A 21043-nucleotide genomic window follows, 5' to 3' on the forward strand; every position below is an offset into this window, starting at 1 on the left:
ATTCTCTGTCTCTTTTGTTATATTGTACGAGACAACATTTTCCTGACACAATCCTATTTCATATTTGAAACTATAGCATATTGAATAACTGCATTGAAAATTCTTCAAGTGTGGCAACAATAAAATTTAATAATAGATTACGTTAAAGATAAAAAAATATTTTTCAATTCAAGGAAGTGTTAAATTCGATTAAAATTATTTCGTAAAATTTTTAAGAGAGAAAAAAAAAACAGCAAAATAAAATAAAAATTTAAAACAAAGAAAATATTTCTTTCTCTTTCCAATTTTACTCGACTGTAAGGTGAACGTGTTAAAAATTAACAAGGAAATACCAAAGAAAATAAAAAGGGAAAAACTCTAAAACAGCAGAAGGATATTCTAACTCAATTTATATAAAAGCACGCGTTAAACGAATCAGCAATTTTTTTTGTTTTTTCAAATTCTATTCAATTTAGATTGTCCTTGAAGTAATAAATCTAACAATGAAATTTATCTGCGATGTCACAAATTTTCAACATTATTTTTATTTTTAATAAAAAAATTTATTGTTTTTTTTTTTAAATTAAAAACAATTTTAATGTTTGTTCTCAAGAAAAATAGGATTTTTAAATTGTTTTGTAGTTTTAAGCTAAAATTAAAGCAGATCAAAGTTATTATAAGGGTTACTTGTAAAATCAATAAGTATTCTGCTAAAATGAGATTGAAATCTTAATTAAATTTTAATTGATTTGAGTCTGTAGAATTGCTTGTTTCCAGTATCGTAATTTCCCTTTTCATTTCATAAATTAATTCAGTACTTTACTGTATAAATTGCGTCCCTCGCAGACGAGGCATATTTTCATATTTTATTAATTTCTACAGAGCGTACCGCACATATTTTATAGTGGTACTGTTGAAATTAATAAAATATAATATGGAATGTATATTATCACTCTGTAAATAAGCCTGTATGTAATACAGTTTTCGGCAGAATATTCTCATTGCTAAGTTTCAGAAAGAAATGATCATTTACCGGGTAATAAGCATACTTAAGAATTCTTAAGTATATTCGTTTATTATTATGTATGATATGAGTACCTACACAATATTAAATGGTATATAAATCTTATCTTTTTTGTAATCTCAAAAATCTATAAATAAACAAACGTACGTCCGTCCACTTAAGAATTTAATAACTTAAATATAGCTAAATATAGCTATAATATTACAAAATTTATTACACACTATACTTTCTGATCTTATCAATTCAAGAGTGGATTTATTTTTTCAAGTGGTCTACTAAAGAATTTCTATTTTTAATGTAAACCACTTGTGATTTTTCGTACAAGAGTGGAGGAGCTTTATTTAGAATTTCTTTTTAAAAAATTTTAATATTTTTATTAATTTTTTTTTATTGTCTTTGTAGAATTTTCCTGAAATTCCCTTGATTTCTGTAACAGAAGAAAATGTAATCTTGCATTCAAAAAGTTCGGATTGTGTTGCTGTACGTTATTAAATTTATTGAGATTTCTATAACACTTTAAATCTCATTGGTATATTCCTTCTAACAAAATTTTAAATTTAAAAATTTTTGCTATTTGAATTTTGTAATATATAAAAATTAGTTATTCGGCAACTGGTTCACTTTAATCCTGTGATTATTCCTATAACACTTAGTATTTTCTTATTAACCACGTCTAGAAAATTTCTTACTGTATGATTTTTACAATATAAAGATTTTCTCTTTAGCTCCACAATGTTAACTGCGGAGATGCTAGGGATGGATATAAACTAGGTTCGCATTATTGCGAATTTTTATTGGACATTGCCAGTAAAGTATCACCTGTATTAGCTGTGGAAATCGGACTCCCTCTTATGTGAATTTTATGGATGACGTGACCGCCGCACACATTCTTATACAGGGTTTTCCTGAGCTTTCGGGAACCGCTGTTATAATTTTTTTGCGGATATCTCCAGTTTTATACTTCGGACAGGGATTTTATAGGCTGCAATAAGTCGCGAATGGCACCGGTTGTTGGGGGGATATATCCTTTCATCCCATCCGATTTCCTTGGAATCTATTAATTTACAACATAAGAGTAAGCAAGCACTATTATTACGATCTTTTTTAAAGAAATCACTCCTAGTTATTAGAACAGCATTTAAAATAAATGTTTGCTAAACTGACCTTCAACTACTAAAATTTCTATACGTTCAATATGCTATTCTCGTAAAACTTTAAAATCTAATTCAATGAAAATATTTCTAATATTTTCCTGATAAAATAAAAAGTGTCAGATGTGACTTTAACCTTAACAAAAGTTTCTAACCTATTTTATTGCGTAATTTTGATAAAATATAATTATACAAAAAAAATTTACAATCAAACATACATTCACACATTAAAGCAATGTTCGAACGCTTATCGTATAATGTTATTTATGACGGTAAACTTTAGCACTAATATGCTGGAGAGAAAATAAACATTAAAAACGCTTTAAACTCATTTTATCTTTATCCATTTTCAAAAATCGTAGGTATTAATTTGTTATCAATTCAAATATTTTCAAGCACAACAAAACTACCGTGGCTATAAAAGGCTGAATTAAATTATTTAAACTTTTATTAGCTAAAATTAAAATGATTCGGTTAAACGTTTTATTAGCAGTAGTCGCGCTTCTGTTTTTAACAGGTAAAATTATAAAAAAAAAAATAGAAAAATAAAAAAACTGAAACGGAAATCGCAAAATTCTCGGAAAACAAAATCACAACTTGTTCTAATCAATTTGAAATTTGTTATCAGCTAATTCGAATGTGTTATCAATTTGTATGTGATTTGAAAATTCTTGCGTTTAGTGTTTTATTACAAGCTCTTTATCTTTTAAATCTGTTAAGTGATAAGAACGTTATTATTAAGTGATTTTACGTGTCAATTTATTAAGAGTGTCTATATCTAATGTGATTTGTTTTATTGTACATAATATCGATAAAATTAAACATGGGGAATTTTTGAGAATGAATAAAGAACAATTTTGCAGTCAGGACGGCAAAATCAAAGATAAAGGGCAAATTTACGATATTGTTAACCAGTAATGCGCCTAATTTATCTGGGAATTTTAGTGACTAATTAATTTGGAACAGTTAACAATATTTAATTAATGAAAATGCCAGAAATCGGAATGTTGTATTATCGGCGCTGTTAAAATATCACAAATTGTTACAAAACTGGTAACTTTTAAAGTGAAAAAATCCCCAATAGTGTCACAATCATGTTTTGGGACGTCTGTTTTTAAATTTACTAATCCCTTCAGTTGCATTATTTTTAAAAGGCATAAAGTGCTGTTGTCGTTTTTTAATACTAAGACTTCGTAATTATGTACTCCATGTTTATCTTAAGTAACAGCATGAAGTTTTTAAAATTATGTGAGTTTAAAATTAACCATATAAATATTTTAGTTAAAACTAAGTTTAACATTGAAATTCTTTAAAATATCATTGAAAATAACAGAACACGTATATTGAGGTCTTCATAGCCTTGACATGATTTTTTTTATTATTTGCACGTAAATTTAAAAGTACACTATTATTGTGATAAGAAATTACTAGGGGGAAAGATTAATTTAAAGATTAACACACAAACTTATTTTACTATTGATGGAATTGCATTGATTAGTGTGTATAGAGTTGCCAAAACAGCCAAGTTGCTGTTGAAGTTGCTGTTGAATAATTAATTCTTCAAAATGCTTGACTATACGTTGGCTTTTTAAAATCTTATACAGAAATTCAATTATATTAAAAATCTTTTCATAATTTTCTGATATTTTCAGTTGATGCAAAAAAAGGTTTTGGTCCCGGTGAACAAGATTGGGGTCATATAACAGTACGTCCTGGTGCTCATATGTTCTATTGGTTATATTATACAACAGCAAATGTTAAAAATTATACTGAACGTCCACTTGCAATATGGTTACAAGGTGGTCCAGGTGCATCATCAACTGGTTATGGTAATTTTGAAGAATTAGGACCATTGGATTTAGAATTGAATTATCGTAATTATACATGGGTTAAGGATATGAATGTTTTATTTATTGATAATCCAGTTGGTAGCGGTTTCAGTTATGTTGAAAATACAAATTTATTAACTAGAACTAATAATGAAATTGCATTGGATTTAGTTGCATTAATGAAAGGTTTTTATAAAAAACATCCTGAATTTAAAAAAGTTCCATTACATATATTTTGTGAAAGTTATGGTGGTAAAATGGCACCAGAATTTGCATTAGAATTATATGAAGCAATAAAACGTGGTGAAATTGAATCAAATTTAAAATCAGTTGCATTAGGTGATCCATGGACATCACCAATGGATTCAGTATGGGCATGGGGTCCATTTTTATTACAAACTGTAATTATATGAAATTTTATAATTTTAAATGTGCCTATTAATTTTATTTTATTTGTTTTTTGTGTGTGTTAAGGCTATGGTTGATCAACATGGTTATGAAGAAATTCAAGCAGCTGCAGCTGATTGTGCAAATTCAATTAAAAATGAACGATGGGTTGAAGCAACAAATAAATGGGGTGCAACACAAAGAGTTGTAATGTGGGAAAGTCATTATGTTGATTTTTATAATATCTTAAAGAAAATACAAGGTGGTTATAATGCAATGAATTTAAGAAATGATGGTAAGCAAACAATCACACATTTGTATATATTTTGTTGAAATTTTTAATCAATAACATTCTTGGTCTTGGATAGATTTAATGTATCGGACCTTGGTTGATTATGATTTGATTGGAGATCGAAAATATTCATTAGATGAATTAATGAAAGGACCAGTTTCAGAAACTTTGGGTATTACTAAAAATGTACGATGGGGTAGTCAAAGTAGTGTTACATTTAGTGCATTATCTGGTGATTTTATGAAACCAGTTTATCATATTGGTATAGTGAATTTTTTCGTACACAAAATATCCTTTTTTTTATTCTTATATAATTTTAGTTGAAAAACTTTTGAATTCAACTGATGTTCAAGTTGGTGTATTTTCTGGTCAATTAGATTTAATATGTGCTACTTCAGGCACTGTTAATTGGATTGATAAAATGCGTTGGAATTATCGTAATGATTATTTAAATGCACCACGTAAAGCCATAAGTGTTAATGGTATTATTGAAGGTTATACTAAAGAAGCTGGTAATTTTTCAATGCATTGGATTAATCGGGCTGGTCATATGGCACCAGCTGATAATCCAGCCGGTATGAGTTATGTATTACAAAAATATACAAATTTTGGTGGAATGTAAATGAAAATATAAATGATATTCGCTTAAATACAATTGAATAAGAATGAATTAAAATAGTCTATTGAATGTTATGAATGTTTCTTTCCGACTGGTTCTATTTCTAAAAATTTAATTGAATTAAACAAATTCTAATTTAATATTCTTCTCAGTTCATCTACTTAATTCCAAAATTCAATTTAAATTGAACCCGATTAATTTTAAGATTTTTTAGTCAATTTAGAAATTATTGAAAATTTCTTAATATTTTTTCTTTATATTTTTAATTTAGTGGTTTAATATTTTTTTGTTCCAATCGAAAAGGGCTTATACCTTTTTCTAATCTACTCAGATCATAAATTAACCAAATAAATTAAACCCTTTATTATTGATATTAAACGAAAAGAAAAGAAGACCCGTAATAAATTTAATTTTTGCTGATTTTATACAAAAATCATGGGAAAAAAAAAATCGAAACGAAAATCCTTTTAACTTTATTATAGCAATTGAATTCTTTGACTTTCCTTAAATTTCAAATGTATAACGATGCAAAGGTAAATTCAAGATAGAAAAAAATAGAAAAAAAAAGAAAAACAAAAATTCTTAGATCAAAATAGTTTATTGATTTCCGGATTAATAAAATTTTCCCTTTTTCGGTCCAGAAATTATGAAAAAAAGCAAAAAATTTATTAAATATCCTTTTTCTTCTTATAGCGTTTACCTTAATTTTTTCTAAGAATTTAAGGGAAATAAATTAATGATTTTGAAAAAATGTCAATGTGTCTTAAGGATTGAAATAAATATTTTGGTTTTAAAATAAATAAAGTGGAACTGTTATCATAAATTAAGTTAATCTTGACGTAGAATAAATTGTTAGGAATCATTGTTCCGCACATATTATTAGTATATTATTAAAACTTATCTGCTTAGTGTCTTCAGAAAAGTCAAATTGATAAATTATAAACAAATCTTGATAAATATTTTTAATATGGAAAATTTCTCTATTATATGCTTTTAATAAGAGTTAATAGTAAGAAAGGAATGCGATTCTATTCCAATACCATTCCCGTAATATTATGCTGCATTTTACCTATCGAACATGTATGTTAGTTACAAACAGCTTTATTATCGGATTGTCTATAATGTTACCCAAATTCTTCAATTGAATTCCTTCAAATAAATTTTTTACTTTTAAATACAGCTACCAACACCATTTACCTTACTGTCATTATGAACACAATACTGTATACCGAAAGAAGAGAACTGAAAGAGACGTAATTTAAAATCAACTAGATTGCTAGTAGAATTCTAGTAAAATAAAATTCTGTTTTGAATTGTTGTGAAACTAAATTGCTGGAATTTTTATCGTTTTAACTATGATCTCAGGTATTATGAATGAACTAAAGAAATGGGACTGCATTTTCAGTTATTTCGTACTCTCTTAGCGTAATAATTGAGAGTTTTTTTTTTTTTTTTTTTTTTTTTTTTTTTTAGATTTATTTATTAGTTATGATAACTTTTTATAAAACATTCGTTATATGTACATTCAATATACTATTCTATATCAAATCAACTGTAAATAAAAATTATCTATCTGTAAAAATTTAACAATTCAAAATTTTATAATAAATTTGAAAATTCAATTACTATATAGAATTAATATATACATAAGAGATCTACTAATTACAGAAATACAAAGAAAGTACATAAAGTTAAGAAATGCAAAAATCAACAGAATTTAATAATACTTTTTTTAAATGTGGCAAAATTGTTTTCATTTTTCATCAGTACTGGTAAAGAGTTAAATAATTTAGTAGCTTTGTATAATAATGTGTTCTGCGAGCTAGTTCTTTTGTAAAGTGGCAGTCTGAAATCACCAACGTTTCGCAAATTGTAATTTCCTCCGACGTAGTTCAAATTTCTTTGCAAATATTCAGGTAGTAGACCATATTTAATTTTAAAAATGAACACCAATGCATTAAAATTTAACCTTTGGTTTATATTCATCCACTTCAGTTTTAAAAGCATACTTGCAATGCTGGTTCTCTTGTTAACTTTTAAAATGATTCTCATTGCTCTGTTTTGAAGTTTTTGTAATTTGTTCCTCTTTTCTTCACTACATATAAATAGAATAGATGAACAATAGTCTATATGTGGAAGAATTAGACTATTGTACAACATTACAGCACATTTTTCAGATACCGATTTTCTAATCCTCGCCAGGAAACCAATTTTCTTGGATATTTTCCCACGAATGTAGTCTGTATGCTCATCGAACTTCAATTTGTTATCAACAAAAACTCCTAAGTACTTTATACTTTGAACAGATTCTATTTCTACATTATCCACTTTAAACGCAATGTTTCTGTTTCCACCATTTACACACATAACTTTTGTTTTACTGGTGTTCAGCATTAATTTATTCCTACACAGCCACTTATGTACATTATCCATATCAGAATTTATTTGCTGTTCAATTATATCGGCGTTTTTCCCAACAATATAAGTCAATGTGTCGTCTGCAAACAAACATACTTTTGAATGAATTAACACATTTTGTATGTCATTTATGTATAATAAAAATAAGACTACACCCAAAATAGTTCCTTGAGGAACTCCTAGGTCTAGAAATCTAGCCTCAGAGTATACATCTTTTAACTTCGTTCTTTGAGATCTGCTACTTAGGTATGATGAGAACCAGCTTAATTCTTTGTTTCGAATCCCATACGACTTTAATTTACTAATCAATATTTCTCTGCTGATGGTTTCAAAAGCCCTTTTCAAGTCTAAAAAAACAGCTACTATCATTTTTCCACCATCAGTTTCCTTTCTCCACTCATTCAAGACCCAAGTCAAAGAAGTTTCCGTAGAGTGCGCTTTTCTAAAACCAGATTGTTCTTTACATAATATTTCATTTCTCTCCAAAAAATTCTCCAACTGATTACACACAACTTTCTCCAAAACTTTTTCAAAGAGTGGCATCATATTTATCGGTCGCATATTATCCGCACTTTTAGCGTTTTTAACTTTGTTTACTGGTACCACCACAGACTCTTTCCAAGCTTCAGGAAATTTACCATCTTCAAACGATTTGTTAATTATTTGTACAAGAATTGGAAGAAAAACTTCTTTGCAATCTAATAATATTTTGGAATTGAGGCCATTGAAATCATTTTTATTATTCATTACTTTTATTATATTGAGTAATTCATTAATATTAATTTTCTTGAAAGTAAAGCAATTATTTACCGGAGTAATATTATCAGTGTAGTTCATCATAGGAATCTGTTTATTAATTTTTTTAATACTCTCTATAAAATATTCATTTAAAGAATTTACTATTTCTAATCTGTTACTTATTTTTTTATTATTTATTTCTAATTCAGATATATAATATTCATCTTTCAAGAGTACATATTTCTTTATAGTTCTCCACATTTCTTTGGGATTCCCCACTTTACTTTCAATTTTAGTTTCAATATATTTGTTCTTTGCTTCTTGACATTTTTTTTTATATTCATTTCTAATTTTTGTGTATTGTTTCCAACTATCATGACTTTGTAGCATAGTGTGCCTGCTTCTCAAATGAATCTTATTTAACTTGATGGTATTTAATTCCTCATTGAACCATTCAGCTTTATTATTCCTTACCGTTATAGATTTTGTTAATTTTTGGATTGAGTGTTTGATTGCATTTTCTAAATTTAGAACACAACTATTTAAATCTTCTATGTTTGCTGTGATATTTATATTATTTTCATTAAACGCATTTAAAAATATTTCTTTGTCATATTTTACATATGTTATACGCTCTGGGGTTTTCTTATTAGATTCAATAATTACATTGATGCTTATCGTTTCATGGTCCGTGATATTTAGATCCTTATTAATTCTCGCTTCAATCTTTGGGAACTGATTAACTAGAACATAATCTATCAATGTACCCGATACGTTTGTTACTCTAGTGGGTTCATTTATTAATTGTTTTAGCCCATAATCTTTTAGAAGCTGCTCTATTTGTCTTTTTGCAGCACTATTACACAAATAATCCAAATTGAAATCACCCGCAATACAATAATTTTCAGCAAAGTTCATGTTATTTTCTAAGTAATTTGTTAATTCTACAATAAAGTCATTGTAACACATTACATTCGATCTATATAAAGCTAGTATATTCAAACTTTTCCTATCTATTATTAGCTTAATGCTTAGAATCCATAGTTTATTATTAATTGCTATTTTTTTAATTTCTACTGCCTTTATTTTCTTTGATACATAAATTGAAACACCACCTGTGTGCCTGGAGTTAGAAAAACAATGCAAATCATTGAAGCCTTTAATTTTGAATTGATTTATTTGCATACTTCCTACATTCATATCTTCCGTTATATGGGTCTCACTTAAAATTACGAAATCGGACTTGCATTTGCACACCAGCTCTTCTAACGCAGCGAAGTTAGATGTTAATCCCTGGATATTCAAGTATACTCCATTTATCATATCTTCAGCTCTATATTTTGATTGCTATAAAAACATTCTTTTCCTTTCGACTTCAATTTTCCTACATAATGTAGGACAACTTCTATCAAAAACCTTGTGATCTACCTCTACTTCAATTTTTAAATTCTGCCTAGTCCTTATACAATTGATACATTTATAGGTATCACTCTTACAATTTGTCACTAAGTGATCACCTCCGCATTTCAAACAAACAACTCCTAGTATTTTGCAGTTTTGTTTATTATGGCCGAATGCTAAACATTTGAAGCATCTCCTTACATCAAAATTTTCATAGATCCTACATCTATCCCAACTAATTCTTAATTTACCTATATCTAACAGATTTTTGTAATCATCTACGTGAAACTCTATTATAGCTTTGAAACTATTATTTGATTTATACGATCGTATAAACCTAACATCTTGTGTATGCTTTATATCATTTTGCTTATTAATAAATTCAATCAACTTTTCTTTACTATGCTCTTCTGACATTCCTACTACTAAGATTTTAGGTTTTTTCTCTTTTGGTAACATTATTTCATAATTTTCTTTTAAATTTTTTTCCGCTTCAATTTTAACCTTTTCAGCCATCTCCGCATTATCACAAACAATCGATATTGCCCCATCCCTATTTTTAGCTAAACCACCAACTTTCAAGTTTACTGGGTTTATTTGTTTTTTGACAACCTGTTTAGTTATTTCTGAAGTCTGTGACGTTTTAGGTTTAATGACAACTACCGGTTTTTTTTTTTTTATAATGTCGGCATAAGTTTTTTTTCCTTCTTTGTTTACATTACGAATACTTTCATTAACCACGGATTTAAAATTATTTAAAAGTTCATCATTTAAATTTTTACTTGCCTGTAATTCTTGACAGACCTTCTCGCTCTGGGTCTTAAAATTATCAGTGAGCTTCAGCATATTTTTAACTTCTCTGACACTAGCTTCACACACATCTTGGGATCTTTTCATTTCTTCGACTCTGCTTATGTATCTACTTTCAATAGCTTCCAATAAATTTTTTATCTCCATTTCATTGGTTTTTAATGAAAATTCAAATTCGTTTTTGTATTGAATCAAATATTGATTATTTTTAACAACAGCATCCTGGATATCTTTGAGCACCAGATCAACATTGTGGATATAAAGAATACAGTCATCGCATACAAACTTGATATTTTTCTTCGTATCCAATATACCAATGGTATGCTGATCAAGTCCAGCACACTTTTTTTCGTGGTAGATTTTGCCGCAAACGCCCGCGCATCTAATTCCACTTTCCCCTCTAATAGGATTTTTACATTGGCGGCATTCAGCCATTATTTACTTGCAAAATCTTATAAGTAAGTATGTTCATTAAGATAGCAGGATACTTAACGGCTCCTAATATTTTTTCTATTACCACCAAGTAGGATTAATTTTTTAATAAAATTTATTATAAAACTCGCCAATCTATGTGATACAATCAAGCAAAAATAGGCAAATTCCAGCAGAATATTTGAATTTACCAATTTGCTCAATTCAAAATCAATAATACTTTATTAGTATATATAAAAAAAAAATTATTATTTTCAAGAGCTCAAAAAAATACGTCCGTATAGTACAACTAATCGTATATTATTATAGAGTTAATACCGCATTGTAGTCGAATCAAGTTAAGAGAATGTTACAGTTTATTCCAGATTCCAAAACAGAGTTATAACGTGAGCTGCAAAATTCAAAAAAATTCATGAAAATTGTTTTGTTCTCGAGTAGTAAAATAATGCAACTTCTGCACTTTAAAATAGGTAAGTAAATACAAAGAATATTAAAAGACTCGATTTTTTTAATTCTTGCTTAGAATTAAACCTAGCTCTAACAATTTGCTTTAAGAATTACATTAAAATTTAGCACTCTAATGTTGTACTTTCTCTATTATCCTATGACATCCGGCTCCCGCAATATTTCTTTTTAATACATTTTCCAAAAAAAAAAAATTAAATTGCAAAAAAAAAAATTATTTCTTTTATATTTACCGAGAAATTATTTGTTAACCTTGAATCTATATGTGCTAGCTAGAAGGCAAATATGGAAAAATAAATAAAAATATTTTAATAAAAAAATATAGAAAAGAAAAACAAAACAGGGAAAAACCATCATAAATAAAGTCAAAGCAAAAAAAAAATACCATTTATCCTTGATATCCCTTACAATATCCTTGATATGTTCCTTATCATAATAAAATATAAAAAATTATTTCTTACTTTAACTGTTTTTTTTCTTCATTCCTCCATTTCATCTCTTCACTCTTTCGTTACATTTTCTTTATCTTAGTCAGTTTATTTTTTATTTCATTTAAAATTTTATTAATAATGGAATTTTTTTTTCTCAGTGTATAGCTTTTTTTTCTCCTTTCTGTTAAACATTCTTTGAAATATAATCCTAGTTTACGTCCTTTTAAACGTATAAGCCGTAGAACAAGAAGGAAAACAGAAAATTGTGTTTAAAAATATTGGAAAATATTGGCTTAATCCTAGAATATTACCTAAGCATATACGCATATGCGTATGTGAAATTCATAATCTAAATTTACAATCAATTGTATGAAATTTTTAATAAATTTATTTATAAAGGAATTTTTATTGTTATAACGCGCGTTATCCTTGAAAATTATTCTAAAAAAAAAAAAAATTATAAAATATTTCGAATTCTAATCATTTAAATTTTAAATTTAAAAAGTGCCAGGGGTTAGTATGAGAATATTAAATTTTTTGCCCATTTTCTTTGTTCTTCTTATTCTACATTAATTTTGGGATCATAATGTATATGAGCAATTTTGAGAAGTTCCCTTTATTCTTGAAGTTCTTAAATTTTTATATTGGAATGGAAATTTAATATTTCGATTAGTGGAATGAATCTTGAATTGAATTTGGCATTAATCAATTGTTCTATGATATTAAACATTTTTACTTTAAATTTTACATTTTGCAATTAACCTTTAACTGATATTTGGGTGTAAAAAATGTTTGCCCACTCAAAAATATTTTTTGTGCGATAGCTTTGATTTTCTTGAAATCCTCAATTAGATTCGGTTCTGAAATGGGTTAATCTATTGAAACACAATTTGATTCAGTCTTATTTAAATGATTATTAAAAAAAAGACTTTAGTTTCAAATGCAAAGGAGATGTTGAAGAAAGATCAGTGTGGATAATATGTATTTTTGTTTATCCCAATATACTTATCAAGAATTTCGAGAAAAATTATAATTCGTAAAATCTGGATTGAAGGAAACGAATTTAGTATGTCGTGCATTGGTACAACAAATTCAAATTCCGAGTGTTTTTATGTTTAATTAATGCAGACCTGATTACCTTTCGTTAAATATCGGCTGATTGCTCTTTAGTTTCTTATGTTTGATGTAGCAAATACTATAAAATGTATTCAACTTCCTCACAACTATTCCTTAACTATTCTGCCACTCTACTTTTGAAAACAAAATTCAAACTTAGAAGCAAAATCCTGATATAAATACAAAAAACAAACAGTATAATAGCTGAATCATTTAAACTTCAGTTTTGGTTTATTTTACGACAAACGAACAAAAAAACAAAAACAATTTCAAAGCAGGAAAGGTTGTTTTCCTTTTTTTTTCTACTTTTCCTCTATAACAGTAAATTAAAGAAGAACATAAATTTCTTACGTATACGTATTATGAGTAGGGTTGAATTTCTTAAGAAAATATAATATGTATAACAGTTATATATAGGTAACATATTATATTTGAACGTGTATATAGGAACGTGTAGCCCTTATATACTCGTATTTCAAATGTTGTAATATTTTATTTATTAAAATGCTTTTTATTCGTATACAAAATCATTCATCAATGTCACTTTTGCAATCTTATACTTTTACACATGTCTGTGAGTATAATAATCTTAGGATTTTTTTTATTTCACTTATATAATATACATGTACCATATATAATATGATAAAGAAGAAGCATGTCTCATAAATCCTATACTCTAAATAAATATTGTTCCTTTATAAATAAAAAACAAAAAAGAAAAGAAAAATGGAATAAGAGAGTAAAAATGTTAACCAAAAATAACTGCTTATTAAACTACTCAACAGTGTTAATATATAAAGCAATTTATGAGAATTATGCACACTAGAATGTGTAATACGAAAATAGTAGAGAAAAGCTTTGAAATTATTACTAAAATTTGAATTAATTTTTAACCATTTTATTAAAAAAGAATATTTAAATGGTAATATTACCAAGCTGCATTACAAAGAGTGGGGAATCAATAGAAATTTGAAAGGATAAATACGTGAAAATGCGGGAAATAAGTAAAAATCTGCCTTAAAAAGAAAATTTTCGGTATTGAAAATTCAACATGTGTACCGCCGAAAAAATTCGACTTTGATTAAGAAGAAACTATTAAGCTATATAAACAAAATTAGGATGCAAAATCTGATAACTGCAAAAAATTTTTACAATTATCCCAAGTGAAATAAAACTATGATGCAAAGCAGCCCTTTAAAACTGTTGTCAATCAATGCGTATGTTTTGATGAGCAGGAGAGATGCAAAATTGTAAAATAAAACAAAATTTAAAGTACTGCTTTGAAGTTACATCTTTATTCCGTGCACCGTAATTTAATTACGTGGAAGGATAAGTTTTTGCGTGAAGCTGCCAAGTTTCGAAGTGTATTTTTGCAGCCTAATCATGTTGATAACTTAGAGGTTAAAGCAAAATGTGTTAAAGTAAGAATCTTCAAACAAACCATTAAAAATATCAGGTCATTTGCAAAAATTTTGCAATCCTAAGTTAAAGTTATACATGTAATTCCTTTGATTCGTTTAAGATCTATGCAGAATTATACTATTATGCGGACGTGATTATATTAGAATGGGCGATGTTGCGTTGCTGTTGTCATTGTGCGTTCGTTTTTTAACTATATACTCTGCTATAATTCAATTACTATTGAAATTCTATATTAAGCAAAGAAATATATGTGATATACACGCAAGCAATTGTTTATATACGCACGTAACATTGTATCTTATCACTGTTATACGTATAATATTAAATAAACAAGCATTACAAACAGACAACAAGCAAATTTATTCGGTTTCATTTTATGGGGTTATGAGCCACTTATTATGCTAACTTATTCTAATCAAATATGTTATGACATATGTATGAGTTACGTATGAGTTCAACATACTGTTATACTTATGTAGATAAGGTGAACGTACTTATACATATACACAATTATTATTATTACCTAAATTTAATTCTCCATTTGTTTACAATTATATTATAAGTAGGGTACAAAATTTCTATTACAAATAAAGTAAACATGATTACACAGTTAATATTTACGATATAGTTTAGTTTAAATAAAGTTTTTTACACATTATTAAAAACGCACTGTTATAATTATATAACCACATTTTATGTAAATGAAAAACTAAAATGTTTATTCTTAAATCCGTTTTATCGAAATATTTTCAATATCTTGAAGATTTTTTAAATTGCGTGTCAAATCAATTACAAATATAATATTGTATAAATCACCTTACATTCAGTTATTTTATAAAATATTAGAGTGTTTCGTATAATATAACAGTTTCAATTTGTATAATTGCATAATATTGATATACTCGTACATGTGTATGTTCCATGTCAATATTGTTGGAGTGTAATCTGTCTTCTATATTATTATTCAAGTAGAAAATTTGTAATTGAAAATAAAATTAATATTGGAATTACGTTAAATTTGAATCCTTGAGGCATAATAATTTCATAGTCTTTAATATATTGTCCGACATAGATAATAAATGTTATTTTTTTAACAGATTTTTTTTTATATAATTCGAGTAAGCCTATTACTCAACTGATGCAATGATTATATCTACTATATAATGGTGTTTATTTTATATCATTAATGTAATCAGCTAATATTTGCATTAAAAGGGGATTCATGGCAATAAAAGCGATCATTCCGAATGAACTGGCATTTTAATTTTTTTGCTATTTTTTAGAATTTAAATCTAACGCCGTTTTGTAGCTAAAACGTCGTATTTAAATGTAATATTGTTAATTGAGCCAAATTTTGAGCATTGAGTAACAGCAAATATAGCCTCCCAAGTAAATACTACGTAGGGTAGCTGCAAATGTAGTGTAGTAGCTAAAGCTTAAACACCTAAAACTATATAGGTTTAAATAGATTAAAATATAAAAGATAATCATTGCATTTCAGAATATTGTTATACATAAAAATTGTTTAATAAAAAAACAAATAGAACTTATTATTGTCATATGCGTTAGGTAAGGCCGATTGTCTGTCAACAAAAAATTGCAAAAACATAAATTACTCAATCTTTCATAATTTCTCTTTGACACTTTCTTTTGCTGTTTTCATATTTGTCGTCATTTAAATTGGGTAGCGGACACAATATCTTACTAGTAGTTGCTACCGTAAGCATAATAATATTAAGCGTAGTAATAATTAAACATGAATATACCAAACATATTTAGAAGAGAGTAAGAGACCATCCTATACTTATATATACTTTATACTTATTTATTGTAAAAGAGTGTGTACAGACGGAGAAACCTAAACTTGATAGAGAAATTTTAATATGTTTATGTGTAAGTATGCTTAAATAATATAAATTTTATGTTAAAAGATAAAACTTGAAAGAAGGCCGAAATATTAAATATAATTTAATTATAAAAAAAAAATTTTTTTCTGTTGAATTTTGAGTAATAAAAATGGAACAACTTCCGGGTCATTTAATGTTCATAATTTATGGTTAATAGTCTAAGTTTAATATTCCTCCTTTACACTTCTATACTCTCTTCTCAACCAATTAAAATAAATATTTTGTCTGATTTTTTTTTTTTTTGGTTTGGAATTCTCTTATTTTCTAAACTGGTATTCGTTAAATTCATTTATTCGTTTAGTCTAATTTTTAACTATTATTATTATTGCCAGACAACGTAAAATTTATGTATACTTAAAATACACATAAGGGTATTTTATAGGTACACATATAGCTGTACATGTATGTATAACAGTTTAAATTAATCGTATATGTGGTTAAATATCAATTTGTGTGTATGTGCATATATTCATGAAAATAATAGAATTTTAGTTTTAAAATACTTTATAACCAATTTTCAATTTTCCCCAGTACATATATATATGTATGTATATAACAGAAATATAAGAAAAATGAAAAAAATATTAAAAATGTTATTTAAAGATAAATATAACATAACCTCAAAAATAAACTAAATAGTAATCATACTGAATAAACCCAGACAAAATGACACTATAAAATTTATTATCCTTATATAATATAAGGAAAGAAAAGAAACAGCAAGAAAAGAAAACGAGAAAACCCGAAATACTAAACGTAACAAGTTTTCTTATAACTCTACTTTCTTAGCCACTCACTTTACAGTAATGAAAAGTCTAGTGATCGTATCAATAATAATAACATGTCGTTTTTTTTTTGTGACGGAAATCTACCAATGATTATGTTAGAGAAACATGATTAAGTGGCTACATTAAGATGATAGATCTGTCGACTTATCTATGTGTCAGGCTATATCCGTTTGTCTTCCAATTGGACTTATTGATTAATATTGCAATTCATTTGAAACTCATTGCAGCTCATTTGAAATTCTTGAGGTATGTCAAACACCATGAGATTTTAGTTGGAGACAATAATTGTGAGTTTTTGATAATTATTTCTTTGGAAAAAATTAACATTTTTTTTTTTTGAATTTAAATCAAATTTTCAATCGAACGGTCGAACTAGTTAGTGAAATATGAAAGAAATCGAGTCCTAATAGTGTATAATGACTTCCTACACTGAAAAATTTTGAAATGAACCAATAAACTTTTTGTTGGAAGTTGAATGTTCAAGAAGATAATAAAATTTTCAGTATGGGCCAATTCGTATAACACTTTCAGCTATAATCATATATCTGTATTGCAACAGAGCTAATAGCTATTAGGTTTTGGAAATTATTATGTATAGGAGATATCATTTTAGAAATCGCCTGTCGATTACTTGTTGATTCTCACCAAATTTTTTTTTTTCGAAATTTATATCCCCGTTAAAATGTTATACATATACACTTATCTTCATATGTATTAAATTTAAATATATATAAATGATAGTGTATCACATATGAAGATTCATTTATATCATAATACACATATTATGTACATGCCATATTCTTATACATATATACTTATACACATTTACATATTATGAGAGAAGATAAATAGTTTTTACATGAAAATAATTTAAGGAAATTTTTATTTCAATCATTTATTTTCCCTGAATGTTTTATTATAGTTTTATAGTTCTTATATAATATTTATTTATATACTCGAATATGTAATATAATACATATAGATAACAATAAGATACAAGTCACATATAACAATATTTCATTGTAAAACGGGAACACACTATCATTTACTTATATTTTTTTTTCTATGAAATATAAAAGAATATTAAAATGAAACAATATATTATAACTTTTATAAAAAAAATTATATATACGAGTTAATATTCACATATATATTATGTGTATGAATATATGTTCAAGTAGTAAAATAGGAAACACACACACACACATTTATGGTCATATTATTATAAAATATGTAGTATTTTATAATAATAAGGAAGATGTCCGTCAGAATTTAATATTAAATAATTTTTTTAATATACTTTTACAAGGATCATTTATAATACAACAAAAAATATGTGAGTAAGGATATTTATGAATTGAAATATGCTCATATTATATAAAAATAAATATTCTTATTTGATCAGATTATAAATTTGAATATATAAATACGAGTATAATATAGTATATCAATATACTTTGTATATAGTAAATTTAAACGCTTTAAATTTTTTAAAATTCAATATTATAAAAGAATTATAAATCCTAAAAACTAGGATATTAATATTTAGTCCAAATAATTTTGTTAGATGCACCTCTAATTCTGATTCTATAAATTATATGACAATAAAATAGAGAATGAAACACTGATTTGTTAACGTTTTCCGGAACAAATTTAGATATCATTCTTGAATACCCGAGCTGCCACTATGGGTTTTGTACTTAATTTACTCGTGTGGACGTCCAATTTCGAACAAGAATCAATCTACAAGCAAAGATATTTAAACTTCACTATAAGTTTCAATATCTAATTATTTATGAAAATATTATTTAATTCTGATTTTAATGAGCCAATAACCATATTTAGTATTTCTTGAGTTAATAATGAGCTTTTGCTCAGTCATCAAATTTTGTCTAAATTACACGATTCATTTTATTTTCTAATTGTTTTAAATTATTAGATTCGAATACCATGCACATTTCATCACCGTACAAATATATATATCCATAATATCACTAATATTAAGGACTTAGTATTATGCAACCTTGAGAAATTCTCATGTTGGTACAACTTTTTCTGCTAAAAATATGATCAAATTTTGTAAATTTTGTCCTATTTTGTAAATTTTATATTTTGTGCCTTTGATTCCAAACATAATATATATTGTTTCCTCATCAAAATGCCATGATTTATCATATCAAACGGTTTTGATAGATCTGTGAAAACCAACGATATAAGCCTTCTGCTATCTTTTAAATTTCTTAATCTTTTTTATCATGTCAATTAATGCAGCTTGACTGCATGACTTCACTTTGAAATCATATTGTTTGTTCGAAAGCAAATTATATTTATTTAGGTATAAAGAAAATATTGATTATGTGCTATTGTAGATTAAAACGGATTAGAGTATATTACTAAGTGTATAACAGATAAAAAAGACTTATAAGGAATCATTTGCACCACAAGCACCTATACTATTATTATAATCTAAAAATAATTTAAAAGCAAATTTAAGAGCGGCTCTACTAACAGCAAAATCAAAAAAATTTTAGTCAGAATATTGGTAAAAAATAAAAAAAATTCCGCAATTGAATATTATTTCAGGTGAACCTAAGTAATAGGAACGGGGAAACATCTTGCGGATGTCTTAATAATATTAAATAATCAGTCTTAATAATTAGAACCAGGGCTCCTATGGCACAGAAATTTTGGAAAATTTTTGATCAATTGATTATAAAAAATAAGAAATATTTGGCGCAATGGGGTCCAGAATTATAGATAAATTTAAAAATTTTAACAAATGCAAAGGAATTTTTTAGAATTCCTTAAATTTTATGAAAAATAGGAATATGAAATAAAAGCTATATCATAAAGAGGTAATGAGATTTTCATTTCATTTTCCATGAAACATGAGTTTATTACAACGCACACAAAGCCTACAGTATATTAAATTTAATTTACTCTGAATATATTGACTTCCTTTTTGTGTTTTCCTTAAAAAATTTGATTTAAAGATCAAAATTTTATATTTCATTTTTTCATTTATTTTTTATTATTATTTTTTTGGCTCATATGCACATAAAATTATTATTCTTATAATTTTAGACAGTCTTCTTCTCTCTTTTTAACATTTTTGTGTTTTCTACCTTCTGAGAACTCTATAAATATTTTAATGTTTGAAAGACAAGAATATGCATAATACCATTATAATAATAATAGAGATGAAGGTATATACAATACATACCTTCATAATGCAATATACTCTCTGCGTCTTTCTTTCTTTCATAATTTTCCTCTTTAAATTTTGTTTGAAATATTCTGTGAGGAATGTAAATTTTTTTCCTTGCTTTCTTTTATAGCCTTTATTTCCTCTCTCTCTCTATGTCTCTCTCTCTCGCTCTGTATCTTTTCATATATCTACATAATTTTGGATAACACTGTTATTCGGTGGTAACCGTATCATATATCTATATCATAAAAATAACCCCATATGGTAATAAAAAACCAACAACAAATAAGAAAAAAATACCGAAAAAACGATAGAATTTTTATGAACGGAAAATAGTAGTGTGGTGCGCATACGGTAGATTTTCACAAATTTAAATGTAACCATGATAAATAAAAAAAGTCGACATTTAACATTTTTATATCCTATATTTATTTTTTGCAATGGATGAGGAGAAAGAAGGGGATATAAGAAGATGGCTATGTTGGTATATCGTAATATAAACTGAATATGGTTTCATTTCATTTTTTTAATTTACATACATTATGTGCATGTGTATTTAAGTATATATAAATTATGTTCAAAAAAATTCTATCAGCATGTATGTAACATATAGGCACTTTATAGCA

General features: G+C 26.5%; 2 protein-coding genes across 2 annotated transcripts in view; one reads left to right on the forward strand and one right to left on the reverse strand.

Annotated features, from left to right (window-relative positions):
• Window positions 1–21043, reverse strand: part of LOC129616428 (lachesin) — a 135608-nt gene that overhangs the window by 88041 nt on the left and 26524 nt on the right. The window lies entirely within an intron of this gene.
• Window positions 2620–5341, forward strand: LOC129616429 (retinoid-inducible serine carboxypeptidase-like). Its single transcript, XM_055532055.1, has 5 exons — window positions 2620–2671; window positions 3807–4384; window positions 4458–4665; window positions 4739–4924; window positions 4983–5341. The coding sequence occupies exons 1-5, from the start codon at window positions 2620–2622 to the stop codon at window positions 5282–5284; spliced, it is 1326 nt and encodes a 441-aa protein (XP_055388030.1). The 3' UTR covers window positions 5285–5341.

Source organism: Condylostylus longicornis, unplaced genomic scaffold, assembly GCF_029603195.1.
Source record: "Condylostylus longicornis isolate FDR11 unplaced genomic scaffold, ASM2960319v2 ptg000203l, whole genome shotgun sequence".
NCBI lineage: Eukaryota > Metazoa > Arthropoda > Insecta > Diptera > Dolichopodidae > Condylostylus > Condylostylus longicornis.